At 59.0% G+C, this 26473-nt stretch overlaps 10 protein-coding genes across 10 annotated transcripts; 6 read left to right on the top strand and 4 right to left on the bottom strand.

The window, feature by feature from the left end:
* Positions 1 to 3649: 3649 nt before the first annotated feature.
* Positions 3650 to 7565, top strand: TRAVEDRAFT_26448 (uncharacterized protein; the record flags this gene model as incomplete). Its single annotated transcript, XM_008035362.1, has 9 exons — positions 3650 to 3898; positions 3980 to 4014; positions 4067 to 4453; positions 4502 to 4569; positions 4621 to 5212; positions 5271 to 5430; positions 5506 to 5801; positions 5863 to 6016; positions 6074 to 7565. Coding segments are annotated over exons 2-9 (1700 nt in total), but the record flags the coding sequence as incomplete, so codon positions are not given.
* A 36-nt stretch (positions 7566 to 7601) lies between these two features.
* TRAVEDRAFT_62705 (uncharacterized protein) lies at positions 7602 to 8829 on the bottom strand (the record flags this gene model as incomplete). Its single annotated transcript, XM_008035989.1, has 3 exons — positions 7602 to 8012; positions 8147 to 8677; positions 8730 to 8829. 3 exons carry the CDS (start codon positions 8827 to 8829, stop codon positions 7774 to 7776), a joined length of 870 nt encoding a protein of 289 aa, XP_008034180.1. The 3' UTR covers positions 7602 to 7773.
* A 684-nt stretch (positions 8830 to 9513) lies between these two features.
* TRAVEDRAFT_26446 (60S ribosomal protein L14) lies at positions 9514 to 10585 on the top strand. Its single transcript, XM_008035361.1, has 4 exons — positions 9514 to 9574; positions 9822 to 9864; positions 9922 to 9992; positions 10056 to 10585. The coding sequence occupies exons 1-4, from the start codon at positions 9569 to 9571 to the stop codon at positions 10350 to 10352; spliced, it is 417 nt and encodes a 138-aa protein (XP_008033552.1). The 5' UTR covers positions 9514 to 9568; the 3' UTR covers positions 10353 to 10585.
* Positions 10586 to 12213: 1628 nt separating this feature from the next.
* On the bottom strand, positions 12214 to 13747 carry TRAVEDRAFT_160942 (uncharacterized protein; the record flags this gene model as incomplete). The annotated part of the gene is made up of 5 exons (XM_008036146.1): positions 12214 to 12240; positions 12299 to 12490; positions 12551 to 12767; positions 12820 to 12937; positions 12988 to 13747. The coding sequence occupies 2 exons, from the start codon at positions 13745 to 13747 to the stop codon at positions 12825 to 12827; spliced, it is 873 nt and encodes a 290-aa protein (XP_008034337.1). The 3' UTR covers positions 12214 to 12240; positions 12299 to 12490; positions 12551 to 12767; positions 12820 to 12824.
* An 857-nt stretch (positions 13748 to 14604) lies between these two features.
* Positions 14605 to 15407, bottom strand: TRAVEDRAFT_34212 (actin-like protein ARPC3; the record flags this gene model as incomplete). Its single annotated transcript, XM_008035459.1, has 6 exons — positions 14605 to 14722; positions 14772 to 14851; positions 14905 to 15112; positions 15162 to 15199; positions 15251 to 15331; positions 15405 to 15407. The coding sequence occupies 6 exons, from the start codon at positions 15405 to 15407 to the stop codon at positions 14605 to 14607; spliced, it is 528 nt and encodes a 175-aa protein (XP_008033650.1).
* Positions 15408 to 15540: 133 nt separating this feature from the next.
* TRAVEDRAFT_26444 (uncharacterized protein) lies at positions 15541 to 17240 on the top strand. The gene is made up of 9 exons (XM_008035360.1): positions 15541 to 15572; positions 15635 to 15875; positions 15927 to 15997; positions 16056 to 16084; positions 16136 to 16271; positions 16323 to 16707; positions 16761 to 16797; positions 16846 to 16968; positions 17022 to 17240. Exons 1-9 carry the CDS (start codon positions 15550 to 15552, stop codon positions 17045 to 17047), a joined length of 1071 nt encoding a protein of 356 aa, XP_008033551.1. The 5' UTR covers positions 15541 to 15549; the 3' UTR covers positions 17048 to 17240.
* Positions 17241 to 17541: 301 nt separating this feature from the next.
* Positions 17542 to 19272, top strand: TRAVEDRAFT_114509 (homoserine O-acetyltransferase; the record flags this gene model as incomplete). Its single annotated transcript, XM_008036145.1, has 11 exons — positions 17542 to 17698; positions 17753 to 17781; positions 17845 to 17901; positions 18034 to 18086; positions 18146 to 18227; positions 18287 to 18375; positions 18444 to 18573; positions 18629 to 18663; positions 18746 to 18953; positions 19063 to 19141; positions 19205 to 19272. The coding sequence occupies 11 exons, from the start codon at positions 17542 to 17544 to the stop codon at positions 19270 to 19272; spliced, it is 987 nt and encodes a 328-aa protein (XP_008034336.1).
* A 1410-nt stretch (positions 19273 to 20682) lies between these two features.
* TRAVEDRAFT_114221 (NAD-P-binding protein) lies at positions 20683 to 21976 on the top strand (the record flags this gene model as incomplete). The annotated part of the gene is made up of 7 exons (XM_008036144.1): positions 20683 to 20814; positions 20881 to 21047; positions 21103 to 21212; positions 21267 to 21463; positions 21551 to 21682; positions 21732 to 21818; positions 21869 to 21976. The coding sequence occupies 7 exons, from the start codon at positions 20683 to 20685 to the stop codon at positions 21974 to 21976; spliced, it is 933 nt and encodes a 310-aa protein (XP_008034335.1).
* Positions 21977 to 22403: 427 nt separating this feature from the next.
* TRAVEDRAFT_34209 (FAD/NAD-P-binding domain-containing protein) lies at positions 22404 to 24552 on the top strand (the record flags this gene model as incomplete). The annotated part of the gene is made up of 8 exons (XM_008035458.1): positions 22404 to 22687; positions 22749 to 23013; positions 23071 to 23163; positions 23236 to 23562; positions 23615 to 24165; positions 24232 to 24251; positions 24318 to 24457; positions 24520 to 24552. 8 exons carry the CDS (start codon positions 22404 to 22406, stop codon positions 24550 to 24552), a joined length of 1713 nt encoding a protein of 570 aa, XP_008033649.1.
* Positions 24553 to 24613: 61 nt separating this feature from the next.
* Positions 24614 to 25906, bottom strand: TRAVEDRAFT_56154 (uncharacterized protein). Its single transcript, XM_008035786.1, has 2 exons — positions 25234 to 25906; positions 24614 to 25166 (listed from the first exon to the last, which is right to left on the bottom strand). The coding sequence occupies exon 1, from the start codon at positions 25525 to 25527 to the stop codon at positions 25312 to 25314; it is 216 nt and encodes a 71-aa protein (XP_008033977.1). The 5' UTR covers positions 25528 to 25906; the 3' UTR covers positions 24614 to 25166; positions 25234 to 25311.
* Between the last annotated feature and the right edge of the window lie 567 nt (positions 25907 to 26473).

Here is a 26473-nt window from a genome sequence, read left to right as displayed (position 1 = left end):
GCCGACGTCCGTGCGCTGGAAGAGCCGACTGCCGTCTGCACGATGCTCGCCCGATGTCGAATGCGCCTCTCGTGGATTGATGTGGGGAAACATTGACATCGACCACACGGAATTTGCAAAAACATGAATAATATTCGTGCGGCGGCTGCTGGAGCAGTGCTCATCTGTGACGAGGTGTGAAGGGCAGATCCAATCGGGCTGTCCATATGCTCGTCGATCTCGCTAAATCGAGGCCGAATCGGGCAGGAAGCCGCCGCCCCATCCGTCCCGCCGCTAGACGCCCCCAGGCACCCGGCACACTCTCCGTGCCTCGTCCTCGGTCACTCAAACCACCATCCACAACAGCGCGGAACGGGACGCGCTTTCGCACTCGGCGGCGTAGGATGCGTCTGGGGAGCCCACTCAGGCAAGAGCTTATCGGCTTACTAGCACCCGCGTCTTCCTGACTAACATCATCTTCGCTAGATTGTAGCTCGCCAACAGCACTCCGGCGAAAGTGCTATACGCGAGCTGTGGGTCGACACCGCTCGCTCAGCACCGTCTGCGCGATGGGAGAAGACGGCTACGCAGCACTGCATGAAACGCGTTCGCGTGCGTCCCTCCTGCGTCCTTTCCCCGCCGTTCAATATTGATGTGCTGTGCTCTTCTCAGGGCGGTGCACGCTGTGAGACGCCGTGCCGGGCCTATGTGTGCTCACTTGGATGGCCGCCCCAATTAAACACGAACACCGTGCAGTGGGGGCCCGACCGGGCACCCACAGCTCGTCCATCAGTGATCAGCGTTGATCTGGGCATGATCTGTGGAAACGGAAACATAGCTGCGGTGTCCCCATGGCATGCGCCGTCGACGGCTTGCGCCGAGCTGCATCCACCGATAGTGCGTGTCGGACGCGCGAAGAGGTGTTGTGTCAGCCCGTTTCTCGTTACTGATATGTTTGTTTTAGCGGTTTGTTCCCTAGCATTTGCAGCGTCATGTTGGACACGCAAACTGGTCGCCAACCTGGAGATCACCCGCTGTCTGCTCTCGCAGCAAGAAGCAGACGTCGGACGCGTACGCAGGGTGCCTGCCACTCAACACGGCTCGTCAGCTCTCGTCAGCCCTGCTTTGTGGTATCAGCAAGTTAATTGAGTTGCGTTCAATGCAAGTACGGCAGTATGCAGATATATATTTAGTCATTGATTTCACCAAGTAATTGTGTGCGACACCCTATGTACGTATTGCACATCGGGGCGCCAAGCATCGAGATCAAGCTAGACTACGCTTAGAGGTCGGACATCCTATTTCGCGTAGAAGCTCCCCCCCAAACGCGCTCGACGCGTGCTCAAATTCGGTACCACTCGGAGGTTGATTTCAGCGGCGGCAAGAGGACGTGCTATGTACATGCGGCGACAGCTAACGTACGAGGTTCTTCAAGCTAACCACCAAGGATCAGGCCAGCCGCTACCGGGCCGTCAGCGCACGGATATTGTTTCGCACAGGCTCGCGACGGTGCCAGCGCTGAAACAGCAAAGTCATGATGCGCAAGCTAACGAGCCGTTGTGCTGTTGATCTGCAGAAGCAGAAGCCGTCTCGAGAAGTCGCCGCTGCATGCGAGTCCGATGCTGGGCGGAGCACCGCGGTCCGCTCAGGCTGGAGAGAAGACCTTGGGGATGCGACCGTCGCAGGAAGGACGAGCGCACCCGTCGGCTGCAGCCGCGGCCGTCTGCGAGCCGCGTGCACCCCGCACGGCGGGCACGATAGCGCGCGGCGCAGGGCGCGACGGGCGTGCAATGCATGATCAAAAATGCGACCCAGTCCCGCCCGGTGCGGGCCCGCGAGGGCGGGCGGGCCGCCGCGGCCGCCCTCGAGCGCGGCAGGAAGGCATTGAAAGTGATGGATCGGTAATCGAAAATAATCGAGATGGGGCAGATGCGCACGCGTTGTCTGGTTCCGAGCGAGTGGCGAGGGTCCGCGGGAAGAGGGGCGGGGGGCCCTAGCGGCGGGGCCCACAGGTCCTGGCTCCTGGGTGAGGCCCGCGACTGCAATTGTTCAGGCGCGGGGGGGCGGCCCTTAGATCGACATCAGGGCTTGTCAGCAGCGCGCTGGGCGAGGGGGGCGAGTGTATTGCGCGCGCGGGGAGGCGGGAATTCAGGGAGGGTCGAGCCTTGGCACGGAACGGATAAGGGCAGCCGTTGCTACGTACGTGCGGGCGCGCCCCTTGCGCGCGCTAGCGTGGCCTCGCGCGCGTTCTGCGCGAATTTTCCCCGGGACGCGTGAGAGGGCGTTGGAGCGCGGTGAGAAAGAAGCTTCAAGCTCTGAGGCGATCGTTACCGGGTTAGGGAAGACTCTGCGGCCGCGATGCGCATATGGCTCGCTGGGCGTGAACGGTGGCGAATGCACTCGCTGGGCGTGAACAGCGCAGAGTACCGCCGGCCACAGCATGGGTGGGATCGGACTGGCGATGGGCTGATTAACGAGCGCGAGCTGAGTGGGGGCGGCCGCATGGGATCTGCCGACATGTGTTTCAGGTAGGAGGGTGTGGGGAGAGGGAGAACCCTGAAGATCACGCCCGCCGGCGTCGTCGAGGAAGTCGGGAGGGGAGCCCGGCAGATGGGTACGGTCGGCGGACGCTTGTTGCGCGCGCCGGTGCAAGATGCTTAGCCGCTGCACAGGATGTGAAAACGTCGCGGAGAGTTTAGACACGGCAGATGCGGTCATGGCGTGGCCGGTAGGTACGACGGCGCACGCGCGAGAAGAGAGCCGGCGGCGGCTATTCGGGAGGGGTGAGGCGTGCAGCAGACGGAGGGCGGTAGCACGAGGCCCGAGGCTTCCGGGTGCGTGGCACCGGAGCCGGAGAGAGCAGTGTGGGTGTTGGTGTTTCGAATGGACGCACACGGGTTGTCAGTTGTGTCCCTCATGAATCATCAGCTGGTAGGTTACAAGCCTCGGCGTGAGGACGAGGGACGAGGAGTGCGAGCGCGCGCGGGGAATGATACATGGATGCGAGACAAGGCGGATGTACTGCCGGGGTCGTTCGCAGTCTGGAGGGGAAGGAGGATCATGATCAGGCTTCTGGTGAGGGCACAGCCTCGGAGGAAGATAGGTGGATTGGGCGTCGAGTCGAGGAGGAGGAGGGGCGGAGGATTAATTAGTCAGTGCGCCGATACGATCGCGGAAAGAGGCGCCGTTAGGTCACTAGTCACTCTCGGCAGATCGCGCCGCTACCGAGGCTCGCTCGGGCAGGCGCCGCGCCAGACAGGGGGCGAGAGCGTCGAGTGCCTCGCTGAGTGAACCCTGCTCGCTGCTGTCGCCGCTGTCGGATCCGACGTCTCGCGGAGGAAGGACAAGGACAAGCGTCGAATACACCTTCCCTCTGCAGACTGGAATTGCCCGCACGCCGGACTGGAGGAGAGGAGAAGAGGGATCGATGGACGGGGATGATTGGCCGGAGTGAGAGCAGCTCGTGTGCGGGAGTGATGGGGGCCTCGCGCGTCGCAGTCTTTGTCGGGGGAGGCGCTTGAGCGAGCAAGGCCGAATGGTTTGGGCTGCTGGCTCGCCACGTTCCGTAACATCCGAATCCATATCCGACCCGAGAGCGAGAGAGGACTCTTAAGTACGCGCTCTACTTAATCCCAATGCTCCTCCCGCCCGCCTCCTAGCCTGTCTGCCCCGTTCCTTTCCGCCCTTCCCCTTCCCCTCCCCCCTTTCTCTTCCCCGCCCCCACCGCTGAGGCGCAGCGTCTCCCCTCCCGCCCGACGCAGCCACCGGCCAGCATCCTTGGTTTTTCCCCTTTCCGCAGCCCCCCTCCCCCGCTCCCCGTGCCCGCCTTTCTCTTCACTTTTCTATCCTACTATTTTTGTAATGGCCGAGGAGCGGAAACCCACTTCTCCCACATCCGGCCCGGCCCCGCTGCAGAGAGGTACGCTCCCGCCCTCCCACAACTCTCCCACCCCCTCCGCTTTCCCCAAGCTCCCCGCTCACTATGCTGTGCTCCACGCAGGAAAGGCATGTCTGCGCTGTCGGAAGCGAAAGATGGTATGTCTTCTAGCCTATTTCCTTATGCGGCACTCATCCCGCCTTCCCCCAGCGCTGCGACGGGTCGAAGCCCGCCTGTGCCCAGTGCATCCGCGCAAAGAAGGGCGACGTCTGTGAATATGACGACGGCAAAGGCAAGACAAGAACGCAGATCATGCGCGAACACATCGCCCGCCTCGAGATGCGCGTCCGCGAGCTCGAGAACCCAGAGCAGTCCGCCCCATCCATGACCCTCTTCGACCCCCACGCCCTCTCCCCCTACTACTCAGAGTCCTCGTCATCCTCAAGCTACGATTCTCCGGGAAAGCTCACCTACTCTGCCTCCGCTTCCCCGATCCCGTTCCCCATTGGTGAGCAGGACCCACGCAGTATGCTGAGCCCCTTGAGCGTCACTACGCCTGATGTCGACCCTGCAACATGGGAGTCACTCAACTTTGTCGTACGTTCACGTACTCTGGGTGGACTTCCGTATGCTCATTTCTCGCAGGGACTGTCTACCGTTCACGGAGTAAACAGCTACAACGGCATGGAAGCGCCACCCCTCGATCACATACTGTCCGTCTTCACTACAATCTCATTATTCGCTGCTAATGATTGCTTTTGTAGCTTGGAAATCTTCATCCCTCATCGCCAGCAGTGCGGACTTGACATCCACGTCGGCCGTCTAAGAGATTCCCTGAACTTGCCACCAGCAGAACAGCGCCATCCTGTCCTCATGAACGCCATCTATCTCTGGGCGTGCTACCTCTCCCGCCCTGGTTCTCTCAGCCAATACGAGCAGCTCTACTTGTCACGTACCATGGCTTCACTAGGAGACGCCATGCAGCTTTCGTCAAGAGTGGTGGATCTCATCCAGGCCTGCTGCCTGCTTTCGCTGTACTACTTGTCCAACGGCCGCTTTCTGGAGGGTAGCTACTACTCCGCCGCCGCTTCCACGTTGGCCGTACAGTGCCGTCTGCATCAGATAGGAGTTGCACCTCAGTCGATGAACATGGATATTTGGGATGCGACGTTCGACCTTCCCCCGCCTCAGGATAACATCGAGCGGGGTGAGAGAATCACGACGTTCTGGCAAGTTTACAACCTGGACCGGTGCTGGTCCGTCGTACTGCGGAGGCCAGCCACGCTTCCTGACAGCGATCACCCCCTGGCTTCTATTACCACCCCTTGGCCGCAGCGCATTGAAGACTACGAGAACGTGGGTCGACAGATTCTGCGCATTTGTGAGAAACATCAGCTGATCAATTATCCCACAGGAGGACCTTGACGTGGGCGGCGGCTCGCCCACCATCCGTGGCTTCTTTGTTCAGCAGGGGCAGTCGAGCACGCTCAGCGGGTTTTCCACCGTCGCGCTGCGAGTGAAGGCGTCGGCGCTCTTCGAAGGCGCCAACCGTCTGTCATCAAGCTGGAGCCCTCGTGAGTCACTTGTTCTGGCCGCCGCCGCCGCTGTTGCCGTCCGCTGTATACTGATACCGTCAATGCGCCTGATAGGATCCCTTGCGTCGGGTTCATTCTCTGAGAACTTTACGGCGTTCGAGCATAGCATCATGCGTTTCACGACGACTCTCCTCCCTCTGCACCAAGTGGGGGGCGCGATCCCTGACGACAAGTACGCGCTCATCGTGATCCATAGTCTGGCGCACGCCTCCATGATCCGCCTCCACGCGCCGTTCATGCGCGACGATGGCGTCTCGCGTGAGAAGTCCCTGCGCGCGGCACGCTCGTTGATTCATGTCACGAAGCTCGTCACGGACGCCGACTTCGAGTTCCTTGATCCTGTCATTGGGGTGCGTCTCTTTTCCCGCTGACTCGCTGATACAATGCTGACGGCTCCGGTCGGCTCCGCAGTCATGTTGGGCGAGCGCAGCCAAGGTTCTCGAGAACGAGCTCACCCGTCTCCAATCTTCGTGGCCGGATCCTCTGAACACGATGGAGGTCCGCGCCGACTTGGAGGCGCTGCTCTTCGTGATGACCAAGCTCGGCGCGAAGTTCCCTCTTGTCGGTGCGTGCCGCATCTTGCCGTCGCTTGTTGCCATTGAGAGCTCACAGCCGTGTACAGCCTATCACTCCGCAAAAGTCCAAAGTTGCCTGGACGGTGAATAGAGGAACCTAGCTTGTCACGGCCCTCTACGACTCTACCATGCAAGGGGCCCGGTCCGTCGGCGGCCATCAGGACCGCACGCCGCCCGACCCCTTTCCGAGGACAGTCATGCACCCTCACGTTCGTCTACGAACTTTACGCTCTTTATTGTTTATCTTCGTTCAAGCTGTTGTACTGGCGCTGCATGGCCGCCATCTCCGCGCTTCGAGAGCACCCCTTTCGGACCGCGTCCACCCACTTCCTCGGACTTACCGCCCCCTCGCGGGCTTTCTACGACGGACTTGCCACATTTTTCCCTTTCGGACCTGACTCCCACCGTGCCGGACTTTCGTACTTTTTGCCCCGGGCTGCCCCCATCACCTCGCGCTCGCACGGACTACTACAAACAACTGTATCTACCTACACGTGTCGTCATCGGACTAATCTCGACCCCCTCGGACCAGCGACCGCTACTACTTGCATCACACTGTACTCTTAGACAATCGTACCTCGCAGCTTTCACCGTTACCTTTCTTCTCCTTTCCCGCGGACGATTCGGACTTATTGCAGAATTCGTATAACTTGCGTACAGGTACATTACGTAGTGTAGTTCTCCCCCCGTACGATGTACGCCTCTATCGCTAGTCGGTCTTGCTCGCTTGCTTTGCATACACACCCCTCTCCCCCGCGCGTCGGCCTACGCCCGCCCCGGTCCCGCGGCTCCCAGCAGTCGCGGGCGCCCTCTTTTTATCACGCCGTCCTGAGGACTCGGACTTCCTCCTTCACATTCCTTTGAACATTTTTTCACTTATCCTTCCCCATTCACCCCGCTCGTGCTGGCCAGTTTACGCTTTGCCGGACATTTTTGAGACTCTCCCAGGGACTTTGTAGGCTGCTCCGCACACCGGACTCTCCGCTCGACGACTGCATCCGCTAGGTAGCCACTTCGGACTATCCCCCATACGTATACCCTACGTACGCCGATGCCAAACAAACAGAATGCACAACACCCACGGTGTACCACTCCCCAAGCCCCTGCCCACGCCACCCAGGCCCCAGTTCCCCCGGCCCTGCCTCTAGTGTGAGAGTTCATTCCGCTCGGGTGCTTCGCTTCTCGGGCTCGAAGCACGTCACTGCGCGCGACCTTCGCGGCTGCGCCGCGGGCGGCGACAATACACATGCTGCTGCACGAGGCGGATCTCAGAGCGTCCTTCCGTGTCAGACAAGCGTGCGGTCCCTGAGGCCGGAGGCTTTTGCAGTTGGCGTGCGTGTTCGAGAACGCGCGCCCGGGTCGCGCAGCAGCCGGCCATATGGACGTGCTTCGTGTGGGACGCGCGGGGCACCGCTTTGGCAGAGCGCCGCGGACGTGGGCGTGCTTCGCCACGCCTCGGGCGGCGGGAGCGGGGGCGGTCCGGGTGTGAGCGGCGGTGGGGAAGGCGTCGCGGCGGTGGGGAAGGCGTCGCGGCGGTTCTGGATTGCCCGGTGTGAGAAGGGCTTTTGGGTTGGGAATGGAATGGAGAGGGTGCACTTTGGCCATGGGCGGATTGGGCGGGGCTCCGCTGCGTCGCGACGGAGGGTGGTACGTGACCACTGGTTGTGGATTGGGAGTGGTAGGGTTGCGGGGAGGCGCACTCCGCTGTGCGAAGACGTCCCATGCTGCTGAGCAAGCGTTCGTTCGATCAGGGCGCGAGCCCCGCGACGCCTTCGAACCAGCGCACGACGCCGGCGACCTTGCGCACGGCTGCATCGCTGAGTCCAAGCCGGAGGTCGGGACGGAGGCGGGCGTCCTGCGGAGCGGATGGGAGCGTGCGGTAGCAGATCTCGAGCCGGCTTTTCAATTGGGGGGATGCGGAGAGGCTGATAGGTATGCTGGTCGTGGAAGTGCCGCCGGGATCTGGCTCCCATGAAGCGAGGACACCTGCAGAATGGAGCCAGGGTGTGAGCCATACCGGGCAGGGGGTGTACGAGTGTGTGGAGAATAATGGGGAGCCCAAGACAAGGGGAGGGAAAAAGAAGGACGACGGCTGAGTAAGTAGATAAGCGGGGACGCACTTTCGAGGAGGACAATGTCGCCCTTCTTCGTCGCGGGCGTGGGGACGGCCGGGTTGAGTCCGCCCCAGTCCTCGGCGATCTCACGCCAGGCGGCGAGCTTGCAAATACCACCAGACTCGTCGCCCAGGATGATTTTGAGCAGGGCGACTTCCTTCCCAGCGTCGGGCCCCTTCTTGATGCGGATGCTGTCTGGACCGTCGACCTCGAGGACCGCAGCGAGGATGCTGACCTTGTGGGACACCTTCTGTAGAGGCATGCGTCCCGCTGCGCGCGCGGCATTCGCTTGGTCGATGAGCGTGGACAGCGGTGTGAGAGTGTGGAGGCTGAAATGGAAGGCCGGGAATTGTCCAATTGAGGATGCGTCAGAGTAATTGTACGAATCCGTTTCTTGGGATTCCTGCGTTCCGAGCTGGGAACGGATACGCGAGATGCTGGCAGATGGACGAAGGAATGATATGTCCCCTCTGGTGCGCGAGTGCTCCTCGGTGGCCTGCGTGGTCAGCGGCCAGGTTATCATGGTGGTCTGGCCCTCTGCAAAGGGTTAGGCCGGCGCCGCTAAATTGAGACGGAGAGCACGACGCACCGGGTTGGACTTCTTCATTTCCGTGTGACTCGTCTCCGTCCGGAAGACCGGGAAGGTCGTTGTCTTCTTGGGACTCCGCGAAGATTACGTTTTCGTACATCATGGAGATTCGCCGGTTCGCCGCGGCGAGCGTGGTCGGGGGTAGAGTGAGGGGAGGAGCCTTGAGGCTGTGGGAGGATACTGTTCGCCATTCAAATTGGCATGGGGGCCTTGCCACGTCCCTGGCTGCGGGTGCACCGCTGAATACGTGATAGCGAGTCATCGACGACGCCGGAGAGTCCTATGACCGTGCAGGGATCGATATCGAAGTCGAAGAGGAGCTGCGGGGAGGCGGTTCAGGCGCGATGAGGAGAGATAGGAATGCATTGTAAAACTGGGCGGTTCTCACCTCCTAGCTCACGGTAAGTTTGCGGCCTAGTCTCCGGACAGTTCAACCGGCTGATGGAGTGTCGGACACGGGGCATGTGTTGGGTTAGACCGAGCGGAAACGTGTGCGGACAGCGGAGAGAATCGCGGGCGAGAGGCGTATCGTTCTGACGGTAGAAGACAGACCTCGTTGGGTGATGTGGCACGCCAGACCAGAGCTGTTGGCCGACGCTGGGTGCGGACCAATCCGCCGCAATCCGGCAAGCGGGCGAACTTGACCGTCACCGAGAGACCGTCTCGGATTCGAACCTACTTAACTCCACCCACGTGGCGGCGGTGTACAACATCCCGTAGACGCCCGCCACGCGCCTCAAGCGCTCATACCCAGGCGCGCGCGCTGCTCACGTAAGCATCTCATCCCTTCAGCCCGCCCAAGTTTTCGACGGCCTCAACGACATCCTCAAGCACCCAACATGCCGGTGAGTGTCCGAAACGCTGCCAGTACGTCCTACGAAGTGTCCAGGGTGCCGTAGAGGTGGAATCGAGAGATTTGGAGTGCGATTTGGAGATGGATGGCATGTCGGAGGTTTGGATGACATCCGGGTACTTTGGCGGGGCAGGCAATATTGGGTTGGGCGCAATACGGGATACCCTTGGACGCCTTCTGGACGGGACTCGGTGCTGAAGAAACCGCAAGCATATGTGCTCATACGCTTTACCTTGCAGGCACAACCATCAAACTTCCAGCGTTTCGTCGAGGTCGGCCGTGGTATGTTTCCCCGTGCAGCCGCTAGGTCTCCGAAAACTTAGGTCTCGCAATCCCCAGTCGTGCTCCTCAAGTCCGGTCCCAGCGAGGGCAACATCGCTGTGATTGTGGAGATCATTGACCACAACCGGGTACGAAACAATCAATGCGTTATGTGAACCTCCGTCGTTCTCAACTTATGTCCCGCTTAATAGGCCATCATCGATGGACCCACCACTGGCGTCGCCCGCCAGTCCTTCCCCTTCCGCCACCTGACCCTCACTCCCTTCGTCCTCGCCTCTCTCCCCCGTGGTGCCGGCACCGGCGTCGTCCGCAAGTACCTCGAGAAGGAGGGCACGGTCGAGAAGTGGAACAAGTCCGCATGGGCGCAGAGGCGGGAGGCGATCGAGAAGCGGAGGAAGCTCAACGACTTCGAGCGCTTCGCGGTCATGATCGCGAAGAAGGCGCGGAGAGACGTCGTCCGCAAGAGCGTCGCGAAGGCCTCGGCATAAACCGCTGCCAGGTTGCGAGCCTGCTCCTGCCGTCGGTCGCTCTTGCTGGGTCGCGGGTGCGCTCACCAGGAGCTGGACTGGAGCTCGGGAGAGCGGTAAAATCATTGGAGGACGCGTTTGCCAGGACCGCCTTCTCGCCACACGTCGTATGTCTACTGTGTTGTTTATGTACTCTCACCATGCCCCATGATGTGGTCCACTTGCTCTGCAACTCAGTTAGCCTGGACATCCGCGAAGCTCTGTGCGATTTCGTCTCAACGCTTGCACCCCACCGGGAACCTAGGTTTCCGTATCATTCGCCCAATTGCGGAATATCTTCATAACTAAGCAAGTAACTCGATCGTGCGAGCAAGGCTGCTCCACACTCGCGAATGGCAGAAGTGTGGGCTACGCCACTGCTCATTTAAGACAGCCATGCCTTCCTGCGCTAGCCAATCTCAACGAATGACAAAGATCTGCGCCAGCAGGCGCCCCCGAGTACTTCCTCAATGTCTGGCCTTATACCCCTGCAGGTGGTCAAGAAGTTCGTGCGTCCGCAGATCTATAGAAGACCCTTCAAAAAACTATCGTAGTGAGTGCGAGAACAGGCGTTATCGACTACGCACGGTATACAATACAGCAGGAGGGGTGCGCTCCTTCGATACCCATAGAGTCCGTACAAGAACATGATGAGAGCAGCCAAATTCATAGCAGCAAACATTCAAAGCCACCGATGACTGTTGTGACGCAAACCGGACCTCCGGAAGATACAACTTTACCCAGCCCCATCTCCCTCGATTGTGCACCGCAGAGAAGTATGCCCTCCCAATCATCTGTAATTGTTCGTTGTATCTGAGCGTCGTGTGGTACGGGTTGACGTACGACATCGGGCTCACCGCGGGCGGACCATACGGGCCTGGAGGAGACGCATCTGGCGCTGCATCCTATGTCTGCATTTGTTGCTGCCCCCGGGCGGGCTACGGCTGCGTCGTGACGAGGGACGAAGCGTGTCACGGGGACGAGGAAGTGATGTTGTTTGAGGGAAGAGATCCGTATGGGCGCGCCGCGCGGTCTGTTGAGGAGCGCAAGACGAGCAGGGTGATCGTGGAGGCGTGTACTGTGGGGACGGGATACCAGTGGGCTGAATATTATAACCGACTCCCACTACCACTGGGGGAGTGCTCACAAATGAGCCAGGCGGTGAACGCGACATACGTGATCGCGTTCGTCTCGTTGCATAAGAATGGCATGTGTGATGTGTGAGGACCTTGAAGTCGAAGGCGTCGCGGCTGTGGAAGTCATCCGTCGTGGTTTTGTGCGTGGTGGGCCCGCCATTTGCGGGCCACATAACCCCCGAGATCGCTGGGAGAATACCCGGCGAGCCGGCTGTTCGAGGCATGGGCAGATTTTGCAGTGCATGACTTTCACACCCAGACGAGCTCGACGGCTACCATGGACGTGAACGCGCCCGTCGAGAGATGCGTGCCGAGCGAGCGCACGACGATTCCACCAGCGGCGCTGATGCCTGTAGAAGAACTTGGTGTGAGTACGACGTACATTTGCTTGGTCTGCGGGATTGCAACGGGCACGCGCGACTCGCCCAGTGCAGAGAGGCGGGCAGGTTTCGTCTGGATGTAAGCTTCTGAATCATTAGCTTTGCGAACGCGAACGACAACGCCTTCTGGCCATCAGTGCCTAATAATTTGGGCGGACGTGCAACGCGACGCGAACTTTTCACACTAAACGTGGTTCGCGCTGGCCTTAAATGCCCGGTCGAAGTTCGACGACAGATCGGCCGTGCCGGTATCGAACACCGCATATTTCTCGTGCCTCCTCGACTGCGGGTAAGACGCTTTTACCCATACTCGACAGCGTCAGTGGGGGTAGAGTGACCTTTATTAATAGCATTCTAAACAAACGGTGTCAACTTGGATGTAGTCCACTTGTACCTGTGCTAGATAACTGACCTGATGAACGGGACAGTTGCAGTTCCACGCAGCGGCTATGCCCACGTACACGAGCGGAAGACGTGTTGGCATTTCTTCGACGACCTGAGGGAGACGCGTTCGTGTCTGGGCCCATCTCGACGCAGTAGGGTAGACACCGCAGGCGCCGTCGGCGAACGGATTCCTCGGATCACCGAAGTAAGGCTCCCCATCCTCAGTAGCACGCCACTATAGTACCAGCGATGCAAAAGTGTGAGCGATGTCATTGCTCACCTGGGTCAGTCAAATCTTCGCGCCAACGCGAGCGGCGAAGCCAGAGTTGACGAGCAAAGATCCGCGCCAGCAGGCGCCCTTCAAATACATTAAAATCAGCAGTACTGCGTCAAAATCATTACAGCATTAGCCACGTTACAGTACAACTAGAACGACAGACGGGTCCAACATGAACGCATCTGAAGGTCCGGAAAACCCCCAAGCGGATACGTCTGAGCTGATATTGTCAATTCCCATATTCCGATTGTGCACGATGTTCATGTACTCACAAATATTATGACGAGACCTTCTCAGAGATTCGTGCCAGGTTCTCTTGCGTGACGTTGGTCGTCTGCGCGCTGAGGTAGTGAGGTAATTGAGTGAGCGCAAACCCTGCGACGCCCAAGACTGCCATACCGGTCAGATATCATTCGGTCAATAAGTTGATAGACACTCACTGTACCCGGTGAACTTCTCAGACGGTGTGTGGAAGTACACACTAGTCGTGTAGATAGCGAACGTAGAAAGCAGGGTCACAACGCCGCCGAACACGACGGACCACCGATGCGCGGGCGACCACTGTGAGTCGGAGGGACGGCCTGCAGGTGCAGACGCGAACGATAGCCGGAGCTGGTCGACAAGGAAGAGTGCGGCCATCGTGAGCATGAAGACGTGTCCAGAGACGTCGTGGCCCTTGCGAAGTCGCGCGCGACCGGTCCAGCTGCCGTCAGGAAGGAGCAGAGACGCGGGAAAGAGGGCGGGGTGCGTGGCTGGGGATATGGGGCCCCGCGTGTAGCAGTATTCGGCGGGGACGGAGAGCACAGCCCCCGAGGGGAGGTGGAGGACACATTCACCGCCGGTGGAAGCGGTGAGGCGGTCGAAGACGGGCGGGCCGAAGAACCAGCTGGTGAAGGCGAGCCAGACGGCGGTCGCGATGAGGTACTGCGAGAAGCGCGCCTTGGTGCGGATCGCGCTCGGGCTGGTGGAGAAGTGGAAGAGGAAGGTCGCAGTGATCCAGAGCCAGAGCTTCTTCGTGAAGTACACGTTCAGCGGGTTCTTCTTGGACGCGAAGTAGTCTGTTTCGTGGAGGTGGTGCGGCTGCGCGGTGATGAGGGGGTTCGAGGTGTCGAGGTAGGTGTCGTACCCGACAGAGTAGAGCGTGCCAAAGAGGACGACGGATGTGAGGGCGGCAAAGGCGACATATCGTGGGTCGGGCATCGTACGAGGTGGTGGAGAGCAAGAGAGCGGATGGCACGAGTCCAGCGTGTTATGGCGGAGCTCGACGCGCTTGCGGTATTGGGACACGTATACGTCATCCATCAGCGCTTCTTGTCCTGTCTCAAAAAGGAAAATCCCGCCAACTTCGGACTGGTCACTGGCGTAATGGCTTCACTGAAATCTTACGCCGGAGACTCTTGTCGGGAACTTCATGCAAGGTGGATGCTCGACACACAATAGTCTATGGTTCGAGTTTGGTCTACTCCGGTAGCCGCTAGGCATGTATTACTACCACGCATACACAAGTGCTTGACATTGCAACGGAGTATGTATACGGTTGGATATTAAAGTTCGAACTTGCACTGTGTGGCGGAGCACACACAGCACCGACTGACTTCACACCCGCCACACAGCACAAGGTCTCTGTCCTTAGGGGAGATAGATGTCTCGTTTGAGTCGTCGAAAGGGGCCTCAAAGTTGGATATCTCAGGAAAACTCGACGTGCCAGCAGATTGTGCAATCCTCAAGTTGATGGGTCGATCGCACAGCAAGACCACGTCAATCGGAAGGGAATAGCGCGCCGTAGGAGGGGTTCAAACGCCGCGGACGTTTTGGCCAGCGTTGCGTGCATCATCGTAGTCCTCGACTCCTACTGCATCATTTCCATATCGTCCATTGGTACCTGCTCCCGGTGATGTACACTTCGTGTTCCTACCCACTGCGCTTACTTTACACTAACTCGGGTGTGCGTTTGGCAGTTCAAGCATCAAGCAGGCTGCGCTGCCCGAGTGGTATATATTACCTCGCACCTTCGTCGGCACCTCAGACATTGAACTTGGATAACGCGTCAGCCGACGTCAGATCCACGGTAAGAAGGCACGAACCGCCGTCAGGTAAGACTCTGCAACAACACGAGCACGCGCGTTCAGGCTCAGCTTCATCTCGCTGATCTCCTTATCGACTTCTTCCATGAATCTACGAGAGGTCAATCATACGCAGCAGGGATTAATAGCGAGGAACGTACTGGATGATGAAGTCGACGATCTTGTGCTTGAGCATGACGTCCGTGTGGTTGTTCGTGATCAGGAACGAGATGTCATAGCCCTTGCGATCCAGAGTTTGATATATAGCAGAACCCAGGGGAACATGACACGCACCTTGACGGGTTTCCGCCGCAAGACGATGAAGTTCTCCGCGCGCTGCATCATGAATCGCGTGAACTTGTGGCACAGTATCCGCTCAATCTCGTCCGCCTGCTTGATCTTGATGCTTAGCCGGATGGAGTTGATTGAGGGTTCGATGAGGACGCGTTCATTCTCGTTACGGGAGATGGTCAGGGGGTGAAGGAGCACTTCCTTGGATGCGCTGCAAGGACTGAGCACGTAGTATGGATTAGCGACAAGCATGTACGTACGCGGCTTCGACCTCAGGCTTGTTGTGCCGTTCGACGACCTACTGCGCAATGAGCTACACTGCCTGGCGACAGCGCGGTGGTACACCTACTTGCGACGAGAAGTCCTCGAGCGTGAGCGCCGCGGTAAGCGTGGACCGCACGGCAGCAAGGTATGGTCGCAGAACGTTGGACTGTGCGCGAAGGATGTGTATTCGTCGTCAGCATCGTGCCCCCCGCCGCGAGCGAGGCCGGAGACGCGCGCACCATGGTCGAGGTCGAGGAGAGATCGAATTCGGGCGGAGTTTGCGCACGCGCTCAAATTTCCGCAGACGCGTCTTTGCGCGCTTCACCAACTTTTTCTGGTCAACCACGCCTCCCGCACCCACATCCCCTCCCTCCCTACTCAAAAATGGCCATCTCTGTCGCTCTCTGGTGGGTCGCAGCCGTTATCTACGCGTCGCGCGTCTCGCTGAATGTGTCTGCGAATTTCGTAGGAGTATCACCGCGACCCCCGGTGAACCGTCCGTCATTTCTCCCCCCAGTGACATCCGGATCACGAACATTGCTCTCGGTGAGGAGATCACCGACGAGAACAGCCGCACGACCATCAAGCTCGTGTACCGCCGCCCTGGCTCTGACGAGCCGGACAGCGAGGACGAGGAGGACGATGAGGAGGAGGAGAACGACAACTCGGAGCTCTCCACCACCGTCCTCTGCTCTCTTACTCCCGGCAAGGTATGTGCACAGCCAGCCGTTCAACTAGTCCGCGCCGCTGACTCCTTCAAGATTGAGCAAGCGACCGTTGATGTCGTTCTCACCGAGGACGAGGAGTACCTGATCGAGGTTGTCGGCAAGAAGTGCGTAATTTTTATTGAAGCACATGTTTCTCTTGCTCATTAGCTTAACACTTCGAAGCACTGTGTATTTGACCGGTAACTACATCGGTATGTCACCGCACTAGAGTTGTCCACGTCCATTGTCTCACAATGCCTCAGACCAGAACCCCTTCGACCAGGATCCGTACGGTGATGAGGATGATTCGGAAGAGGAGGACTTCGACCTGCAGGATGTCAGCTCCGACGTCGAGATCAACCCCGACGAGCTGGAAATCCCCAGCTCCGACGATGAGGGGTACGTTCTCAGTTCGTGCTTTTTGTTTTGCGCGATCTCATGCTTCTCTAGCCGCTTCGAGGAGATCGACGATGCCGCCGCCGCCAAGTCGGCAGCAGACTCAAAAAAGCGTCCCCGTGACTCGGACGCGATGGAGACCGACGAAAAGCTCTCCAAGTCCCAGCAGAAAAAGCAGAAAAAGCTCAAGGCTGCTAGCGGAGAGGCCGTCCCCGCCGCTACGCCCGAGAAGAAGGATGAGAAGAAGAAGGAGAAGAAGGAAAAGGCTGAGAAGGAGAAGCCCAAGGCTGAGACTAAGACCGTTGCCGGCGGTGTGAAGCTCGTCGACAACAAGACCGGCACTGGTCCTCAGGCCAAGACCGGTGACATGGTCTCCATGCGCTACATCGGCAAGCTTGAGAACGGCAAGATCTTCGACCAGAACACCAAGGGCAAGCCGGTATGTCCGACAACCCTCATCCGTACTTCCAGTTGTTTAACCTTTATAATCAGTTCAAGTTCCGTCTCGGCAAGGGTGAGGTCATCAAGGGTGAGTTTCTTTGTGGCCATTCTTTTCCTTTCGCTGACCAGTATACAGGCTGGGACGTCGGTATCGTCGGCATGCAAGTCGGTGGCGAGCGTCTCCTTACCATCCCCGCGCCTATGGCGTACGGCAAGAAGGCACAGTCCGGCATCCCTGCCAACTCGACTCTCATCTTTGGTAAGTACACACCGTTAGTTATCACGGGATATGACCGCTAACCGGCATTGCAGAGGTTAAGCTGCTGAGCATCAACTAAGACATGAGCTCGATATCTTGCTTTTGACTTCTTGGTTCCTTCCGCAACGCTTTCACTGTTGAGGTGTTGTGGCCAAAATTCTGTAGCCATATCGTGTCCACCGTATTGGCTAATTCATGACCGTCATGACTGTATTTTAGTAGGCGAGATCTCCTACACGTGCCCTGTGTCTGTACTCGGTATGGAGAGCATTCTTAAGGCCTGCGTCCAGTGCACTGACCCAGCCTCTCACGTCACCAGAGCTGTTGTAAGTGTCGTGGTTAAGATAATTTCAGAACACCCATCGGCCCGCGATGCGCCACGAGAAACTACTACGAGCAAATGAGGGCCGACGGCCCGAGCTTGGCGTAGTTCACGGTCGTCGAAGGGGTCTCCGTGTGACTTCAGGGGCGTAATGTGAGAATTGCGTCCGGGCATGGCGCAAGGGGTTATCGCTGCCACAACACCTGCTATCTCTTGTTCGAGTCGTACGCCCCAATATCCACCAGCGACAAATGGCCGCAGCTACCCTCCAGTATCATCACCACGGACGGTTCAAGGTCTCAGGCGGCGTCATTCCTGACGCCGTTTCCGCTTACCAAACTTACGGGAATGCGTGCAACCCATGCATCGTCTTCCCAACGTGCTACGGAGCCAAGCTGGGCCTTGGTAGTCAGTAGTGAAGCAGGCCGTCATCTAGTCGCGCTGACGTATGGAACTCTATAGGCCAGTCTTACCTCGTTGGCGAAGGCAAGGTGCTACCAAATGCAATGACCCGATCTCGGAGAACCGTGTCCAACTGAGCGCACACGCTGCAGGCGCTCGATCCTAGCAAGTACTTCATTGTAACTTTTGCGTTGTTCTGCAACGGCGAGGTATGCGCGGCGTCCTGTGGTTAGCCTACGACTAACTGACGCCTCCCACCAGTCTTCTTCTCCTTCCAACACGGTGAGCAATCGCGAATGTCAACGGGCTTCCGGTGGCCACCGTAATTAATGTCATCCTAGCCGCCGCCGTACAACGGCCCGTACTTTCCTGCGATCTCATACGAGGACAACATGTGAGCTGCCTGCAGCGGAGTTGGCGTTACCCGACCAAGGTCTGACGTCCGCATGCAAGCCGTGCTCAACATGCCGTGCTCCGCCATCTCGGCGTGGAGAAAGTGTATTGTGTCGTCGGGTTCTCGATGGGTGGACAGCAGGTATAGTGCTGCCTTGACAACCTCAACAGACCATGAGGTGATACATTGAACCTTGCCAGGCCTACCACTGGGCAACGGTGTACCCCGATTTCGTCGAGAGGTTCGTGGCCATCTGTTCGTCCGCACGGACTAGTCCGCACAACAAGTGGTGAGATAGATCCCTGTTCCTCGTTCGGCTTGAATGAGTTGATCTTAGCTTCTTCGGTACCTGTCCAGCTTCCTCGAAGGCCCGAAGGCTGCATTGAAGGCTGGCCGCGACTTCAACGACGGACATTACACGTCCACGCCCCAGGTCGCCATCAGGGCGTTTGCGCGGGCGTACTGCGCGTGGGCGTACGGACAGGCGGTGAGAGTCCCCCACCACTCCCGCGCCTTCTATCCATCTGACAGATCCACCCCAGTGGTTCCGCGGGCACCTCTACGAGATGGGCGGGCTGTAAGTCGGGCTTTACTTGCTCTTCCGGTGCCGGAGACGTGCCACTCACGGCAGCGCGCGCTATCAATATTCCGGGCGCTAGCTATCCCACGCTGGACGCGTTCATGCGCGAGGTATGGGAGGGCCGGTACGTCGCGAACTGGGATGCGAACGACATGCTCGCGCTGCTCGACACCTGGCAGAACGGCGACGTATCGTCCGTGCGCGACGGGGGCGATTTCGTCGGCTGTCTTGGGGCGATCAAGGCGAAGGGCCTGATTATGCCGTGCAAAACGGACCTGTACTTCTGCGTGCGTCATTTTGCTGCGTTGCGCGGGGTTCTAGCACTTCGGGGCTGATCACCATCCCTGCGGTCTGCGGTGGTCACTACGTTCATTCCGACGCCGACGGATCGTTCAGCCTGAGGACAGCGCGAACGAGGTGTCGGTGCTCAAGAATGCCGAACTGGTCATCATCGACAGCGTCTGGGGGCACGTCGGTACGTTCCGCCATTCCGGCGGGTTTAGAATGCAAGACGCTCATCGCCACTTGTTCGCTACAGCGGGGGGAGGTGCCAATCCTACGGATGTGGCATTCATTACGAAGAAGATCCAAGAGTTCCTGGCCTAGCGGCGACCAGCCACCGGTGGTAAATCAGTGTGTATGAATAGAAGGTTCTGACGGCGCAGTGGGGGTGCCTCAGCTTCGGGACGTATGTCGTATAACGCTGGACTGTCATGACGGCATTCCAAACGCACACGCGCGCGGGGTCTGGGTGCACGCTGCAGCAGCGGCAGGCGGAGTAACTTGTGCCCCTGCCGAGTGCACTAACATGGCGAGTGCACTAACAGGTGGCCAATATGACTAGAACGGTGCAGCGCGCGCCGCGCCGGCGGGTTCTACAGACACACACAAGTCACCAGGTCGGTGGGACAAACGCGGGCGATCGCCCTGTAGGTTCGGTGGGATCGATGATCATCAAATTCTCTCTTCCTGGCGCCGACGAACCGTCGGGCCCCCGTCCTACGCCTGTCGCCAGCTGTCCCGGGCGCACTGCGTGTTTAGGCTCAGTCTCCGCTGCACCTCCCGCTGCCCTTCTCTTCTCTTCTCCGCTCCGCCTCGGGCACGGGTCGCGTTTGGTTATGTTGCAGCGCGGATGCTCCGATCGGCCACTGAATGACTGATCACATCTGTCACCCAGCGTCTTCCTGAACGAGCTGAACGAGCTGAGTGCACCGGGCGGGGGGCGCGGCCGCGGGCGGTTGGCGGGCTGCCCGCCGCCGGGAAACATGTCTGCTCGTACTTCTCGGCTCGTTATCAGCAACCGTCACAGGCCCGGGGCGTGCGCGCGGGGTGCGCAGCAGCGCGGGGCTTGGGAGAGCTCAGCTCATCACGGCGCGGGCCAGCAGTTGCTGCTCCGCAGACGCGGCACGCGCGCGCGTACGCGCTTCGCAGGGTAAATTAAACCTCGTTGCAACGCGCCGTCAGAAACGCGAGCGGGGGGCCGACCCGACCGCGACATGCGGCCGCGCGGTACAGAGCTAGACATGGGTACATTATGGGTCGTTCGCGTCGCGACTGAGTAGCCGGGTTCGCGCGATATCTGGCCTGGTGGCGCGGGCGTTTGTTCGCAGTTGGGTTGAAGTCCAGGGGCGTCAAACTCATGGGCTGGCGGTATGTGTGGGCGCGCGGCTAGCTGGGAGACGCGCGGGCTGGTGCTAGTAATGGATCCATCGCGGCGGCGGTCGGTGACATGCGAGTGTCAGCCCGTCGTGGCTGGGAGAGTAGGGACGCGCTCGCTTACCGTGGGCAGCTCGGTATATAATGTATCAGCTATCAGCATCTGCGGAAGGCCTTCCGGTAGCTTCCCAAGATTTTGGCATCTGCTCAAAGCCGTGGCTCCGTCCCCTGACGTGCCTTAGTCGCTTGTCCACCCTGTGTCCGGCCGCTCCTCAGCTCACCGAGTCACGTCTATCTGCTGCAGCACTAGTACGGTCGCAAGTCGACTTCGCGACAGCCGCTTCGCCCACCCTGTGCTCCATGGCCTACGTGCGTACGCACCTCCTGCCGCCGCCGAAGGCGAAATGGAGCGTGGCGGACATTCCCGATATTTCCGGCAAAGTCATGATCGTCACCGGTGGGAATGCGGGGATTGGCAGAGAGACGGTGAAGGTGCAGAGATGTTTTCCGGCTGTCTTTGGGACGCGCTGTGGCTAATATACGCTTTGGGACTTGCAGGCGCTACTCAAGCACAACGCGAGGGTATACATGGCCTCGAGGAACGAGACCAAGGCTCTCGCCGCGATCGCCCAGCTACAAAGAGAAACGGGACGACAAGCGATTTTCTTGCGGCTTGACCTGGCGGATCTGAAAAGCGTACGGGCCGCTGCGCAAGAGTTCATGAGGTCAGTCTTAGACACATCCTCATTTAGCGGCCGCATGAGTTGAGCTGAGAAATAGCAAGGAGACGGTGCTGCATGTGCTGTTCAACAGTGGCGGCGTTATGTTCCCCCCCGTAGAGCAGCTGACTGCGGACGGCTACGACCTGCAATTCGGCACGAACGTCCTCGGTCCGTGCACGCGTCTTTCGCGTGAAGGAGGCTTAACTGACCCGCTCACCGCAGGTCACTTCTATCTGACACAGCTACTAATCCCGGTGCTGCTCTCGGGCGCGTCGCACTCGCCGGAGGGGCGGGTGCGGGTGATCAATACGTCGTCGACGGCGCACACGTGTGTGTCGGGGATCGACTTTGACACGCTCAAAGAGCACGCGAAGCGGAAGAAGCTCGGGACGCAGAAGCTGCACTTCCAGAGCAAGTTTGTGAGTACTTCTTTGGCAGCGCGTGTGCGCGAGAACATGTGTCGCTTACGGTCGCGGATGCTTGTGGGCGATTCTTCTGCCGCGAAGGCGACGGTCGTTTTCTCGAACGAGCTAAATCGTAGATACGGCGACCAGGGGATCATCTCGACCTCGCTACACCCGGGTAACCTGAGGACGGAGGCACAGAGGCACGTCTCGTCGATTGAGAAAGTGCTGTCGGTAAGTCGGGCCGTGTGTCAATCTAACTACTACTGAACATGAATTTCAGGCGCCGCTGCTACACTCGGCATCAATGGGTGCATTGACACAGTTGTGGGCCGGGACGTCTCTAGACGGGCTAGGCCTTGGCGGAGAGGTACATTTAAGCTCATCCTCTTCTGAATCCCGCTGAAACGGGTGATCTAGTATCTTGTGCCGTGGGCGCGGGTGGGAGAAGCTCGGAAAGAGGCGACGGATGCGACGTTGGGGAAGAAGTTGTGGGCGTGGATGGAGGAGCAGGTACGGGATGTGTAGCAGAGCCCCGTCCCTGCTGTATCTTGCCTTATCGCTGCGTACTGGTTTGGTTCACGACGCACATCCGCACACCAGGAAACCGGAACTAACAAGGAACCCCTTGACTGACTAGAGTTTTCTGCCACTTTTGTATACCAGTTAACATCTTGTCGCCAATATTTCTTCTATTTCGAAGGCTCTGCTCAGTCAAAAACAGGCTGAGGAAAGCTGGGATGGGAGTTGCACTACAGACGCGGCCACGTGATCGCGTCGCTACGCCCGCTGCCCAATTTGGGAGCTGTACTTCACCTGAAGGCGATCGAGGGACGGGATCGTGAACGCGTAAAGGGTGACGTCTGCTTGGGCGGTGGAATATGTTCAAGTTCGAGCTCAGGGAGAGAGAGGGCGACGACCTCTCTCTTCTCTACCTCCATCATCCTCAGGCCTCATGGCGCCCTCCACTCCCACACCAAAGCGTGTCTGCATCGTCGGCGCCGGAGCGTCTGGCATGTCCGCCGCTTATGCTCTGAGCAAGCATCCAGACAAGTTCAAGGTCACCGTGTTCGATAAGCAGCCCGTGGCTGGCGGCATGGCCACCTCCGTCGACATCGACCCTGCAAAGTATGGTGCTTCCTATATTAATGATGGTGTACAAGGATGTAGCCCCGTGTTCGCCAACACGCTTCGCATGTTTCGAATGCTCGGCTTCGAAGCTACGGAGGTTGATATGCAGTACGTACCCTTCCACAACGTTCAAGCCCAGCGCCCAACACCTATACGCACCTACGGATAGAATCAGTTTCGGCAAGGGAGAGAACTTCTGGTCGAACGTGTTCCCCACGGAGCTTGTCGCCCAGTTCAAGGACGACATCGCCAGGTTCGGCTCTGCGCTCAAGACTATCAAGAACCTTGAGCCCATCTTCGCTATGATCCCCGTGCACGTCATGCTCAAGATGTTCCGCTTCTCCGCGGGCTTCGGGGAGAGAATGGTCTACCCGCTCGTGGCGCTCTTCTTTGGCACGGGAAACCAGACGCCCTACGTATCTTCGGCCATCCTGGTGAGAGTGAATCACACGCCAAATGAGTTAATCATCACTCACATCGTGAACCCTCAGGAACGTGTCTTCATGGACCCCAGCATGAAGCTCTTCGAGTACGACCCGAAAAGTCTCCTGGCGAGCATTCCCACCATGCTCGCCTTTCCCAAGGTAGGCCGGCTTTTACTGCGAATATACACGCTGGAATTTAGCATTCAATACTTTGTACGGCATCGATGGCAGCTCCACGACGTTTACCAAGCCTGGAAATCCGAGGTCGCCTCTCGGGGTAATGTCGACTTCAAGCTGAACCACGAGGTGATCCGCGTCGTTTCGCGCACTGCGAAGACGAACGGGCCGGTGCAGGTTGAGTACAAGATTGCGGTTGCGGATCTGGAGACGGCCCCACAGGTGGATGCGTTTGATGAGCTGATCCTCGCGGTCGACGCCGATGCGGCGCTCAAGCTTCTAGGGAAAGAAGCGACGTGGATAGAGAGGCGAATTCTAGGGAGCGTCAAATACCTTTACGACGTGACCATTACGCACAATGACTTGGATTACATGAAGAAGGTGAGCTATGTATAGCCGTCGAGCTCGCGAAAATGACTCACCGGGCACGAAGTACTACGAGACTCGCTATAATCCAGGGCATAACGCCCCCTTTCCTTCAGCCGGAAGCGACGAGGAGCGTGAGGATATGGAGAAGAGTTTCAAGTTCGCCGAAAGCAACTTCCGTCCGCTATACTACACAATGCAGTACGCCGAGGATAAGTCGAAGATTGAGATGAGCTTCGACCTCACCCACTATCAGCCGCAATTCCGTGGGGAGCAGCCAGCCGGCCCCATCTCTTCGTCCGACCACACCAAGCACCGCAACGAGTGCAAGCCCTCAGAATTCACGAAAGATGCTCAGGACGCTGAGAAGGGCAAGGCCGGTGAGGAGGTGCGCACAGGGAAGGACGCGGCGGGCAGGCCAGAGCCCCAGCTCGAGAACCACGTGTTCCAAACCATTTTCCTCGACCGGGAGGGGAGCCAGAACCTATGGACGTGGGGGGAGATCGGGGAGGAGAAGCGCATCTGCGAGAAGTGGTGGAAGCAGCAAAGCCACCGCTGGCAGCATTACGCAAAGGTCGTGCCGTGGATGATGTTTGTGAACGGGAAGCGCAACACGCAGTACGTGCCGTTTCTCATTCATTGATGAGGAGCGGATCAGCTCACCGTACATACGCTATTCGGCAGCTATGCTGGGGCGTGGTCTGGTATGTGTTAGAATTTGACTTTTGGCATATGAGCGCTGATCGCTGGCGCTGTGCGCTGTGACACAGTTTTAAATATGCACGAACTGGCCGTTACGTCAGGGTTCGCGGCAGCCTACAGGCTCGGGGCGGAGTATCCGTTCCATGGCGACGAGGATTGCGAGAGGCTGTTTAGGCTGTATCTCGGCGTTAGTCACGGGTCGCGCATGGTACGTCGTGTGGCTATTTGGTTGCAGGATCAGAACGAACTGACGGTGCCGATTCCGTGCAGCGCAAGGACGACCGGAGCGGGTTTCTGGCATGAACGCAACGTGTCCATCCTCGCATGTTCGGTGTAGAGGAGGCCGTGAGGTCTGAGGTCTGGTGATTCAATTAAGGTACGGTGTACGAGACAAAGGGTTCATCGTCAAATTCTGTCTGTAGCGAATCGCATGCCACTCAACACGACTTGCGAGCAAGGAGCGGGCGGGCTGCCACGAACCTAGGGTCGATTTCGGAGATAGACTTACCGGCGGGAAGGCGGCAGAAGACAACGTTCCAAATGCTGTAACGATCGGTCGTTCCGCTAGTTCCGTTCGGAAGCGGCTCCAGTGCGGCGTCTGGTAGAGCGGAAGATGAGCCTCCAGTTACAGGACAGTGCCATGGACAAGCAGTCGTGGATCAGCTTCGGCAGTCATGCGCCGAAGGGCAGAGGGGCTGGCCGAAGCGAGGTGGGGCTGGGGCTCCTTCATAGCGCCGAACAAGCCGACATACAGGTGCGATGCGGCCACTTGGTAGCGGTGCAATTTCGTCGGTGGAGGGTCTAGTAATGGTGTTTGCATTGCGCGACGGGTCAGGAGACAAACCAGGATCCGTTTGGCGTTCGGTAGGGCTCTTTCCCGATGTGCGATCCGCCTCCTCGTCGGGTCCAGACAAAAACTTCAGGAAGCATCGTGGTCGGGTCAATGTTGAAACAGGCGCACCGTAAACGGACGGCTGAACTCACTTTGAGCGCGATGAGAGCCAAGAGTCGGCGGTCCGTCAATCCCACCAAAGAGCCGCCTCAAGACGCAGCCGCGGGTCGTCAATATGGGCGGCGTGACACGCACCCATGACCGGACACACTGGATCGGGAGTGAATGTGGAGGATCGTCGTAAGCCGGGTCGTCCGATGCAGGGCTCTGCCATGCGTCGTCGTACGATGTGTGGGCTTGCGCAGGTCCGGCTGGTGGTCGCGATACGCGTCATTTTGCACGGCAGAAGTGCACCCGCTCAGGAGGAGCGTTCGTTGCCAACTCATCTCGGGGACAGGCGGCTCGCGATGGGGGAGAATCGCGGCCCAGCAGGTTGGCTTGCGACCGAAAAGGCGACCGCGGCTCGCCGAGAGCGGGTGCACCTGTCTTGTGCACGGCTTGGCCGAAGAGCATGCGGGGGAGGGAGATGCGGCGCGAGGCCTCGGGCTGGGACCCCGCGAGGACGATTGGCAGATCAGTGACTCACGGGAGCCAAAGGGGGGTGCGTACGACCGTCGAGCCGTGCACCGCGCTGATGCGCCCGTTTCCGTTATCCACCGCTGATTGTCCTTCTAAAGTGTGGGGAATGTGGGGGCACAGCGTGGGCGGCCGGGGCGTCCGTTCGTCTCAAGATAGCACGGCATGTGCTACCGGCAGGGTGCTGCGTGGTGGACGGGCGACGAGGAGGACAGCAGGGAGTTGGAGCGCGATCAGGCAGCAGCGCGGACGCCAAGCGGGAGGGTTTGGTAGACGACATGAGCGTTGGCGAGAAGGAGCGGAGGGGGCCTGGCGATGCAGGGAGGGGCGTGGTCGGAGCGCCTGGCGGGGTGCGAGGACGCGAGCGGACTCTCGCTCGCGGAGAGATGAAAGTGCGGAGCGCAAATTTGGCAGTTGTAGTTGCTTTGGCCCGAGCGGCTCCTAGAATCGAGTCTCGCCTGCCGCAGGAGCGCGGTTTTGCTCCGGGATCCCAGAAAATCGGCGCAGACGAGTGCTCTGCCCTGCAGGCTCGGGGGTGACAGTAAATTGATCTTCCATGAGCAAATGACCCACCAGGCGGAGAACAAATTACTCTCGCCGCTCTCTCCTACGCCAGAAGATCCGCGCACCGCGCACGCGCATGCAGCAGTAAGACCCCTGCGGCAAAACGATAGGTTGAAGATCGTGCCTCCGAGACTCTATAAAACCCTCGGCTGTCGTAGGGTGGTGGGCAGCAATCACCCCCGTTCTCCCGGA

Source organism: Trametes versicolor (genome assembly GCF_000271585.1).
Source record: "Trametes versicolor FP-101664 SS1 unplaced genomic scaffold TRAVEscaffold_2, whole genome shotgun sequence".
NCBI classification, from domain to species: domain Eukaryota; kingdom Fungi; phylum Basidiomycota; class Agaricomycetes; order Polyporales; family Polyporaceae; genus Trametes; species Trametes versicolor.
Note: the sequence above shows the minus strand (reverse complement) of the source record. Positions and strands in the feature narration are given on the sequence as shown.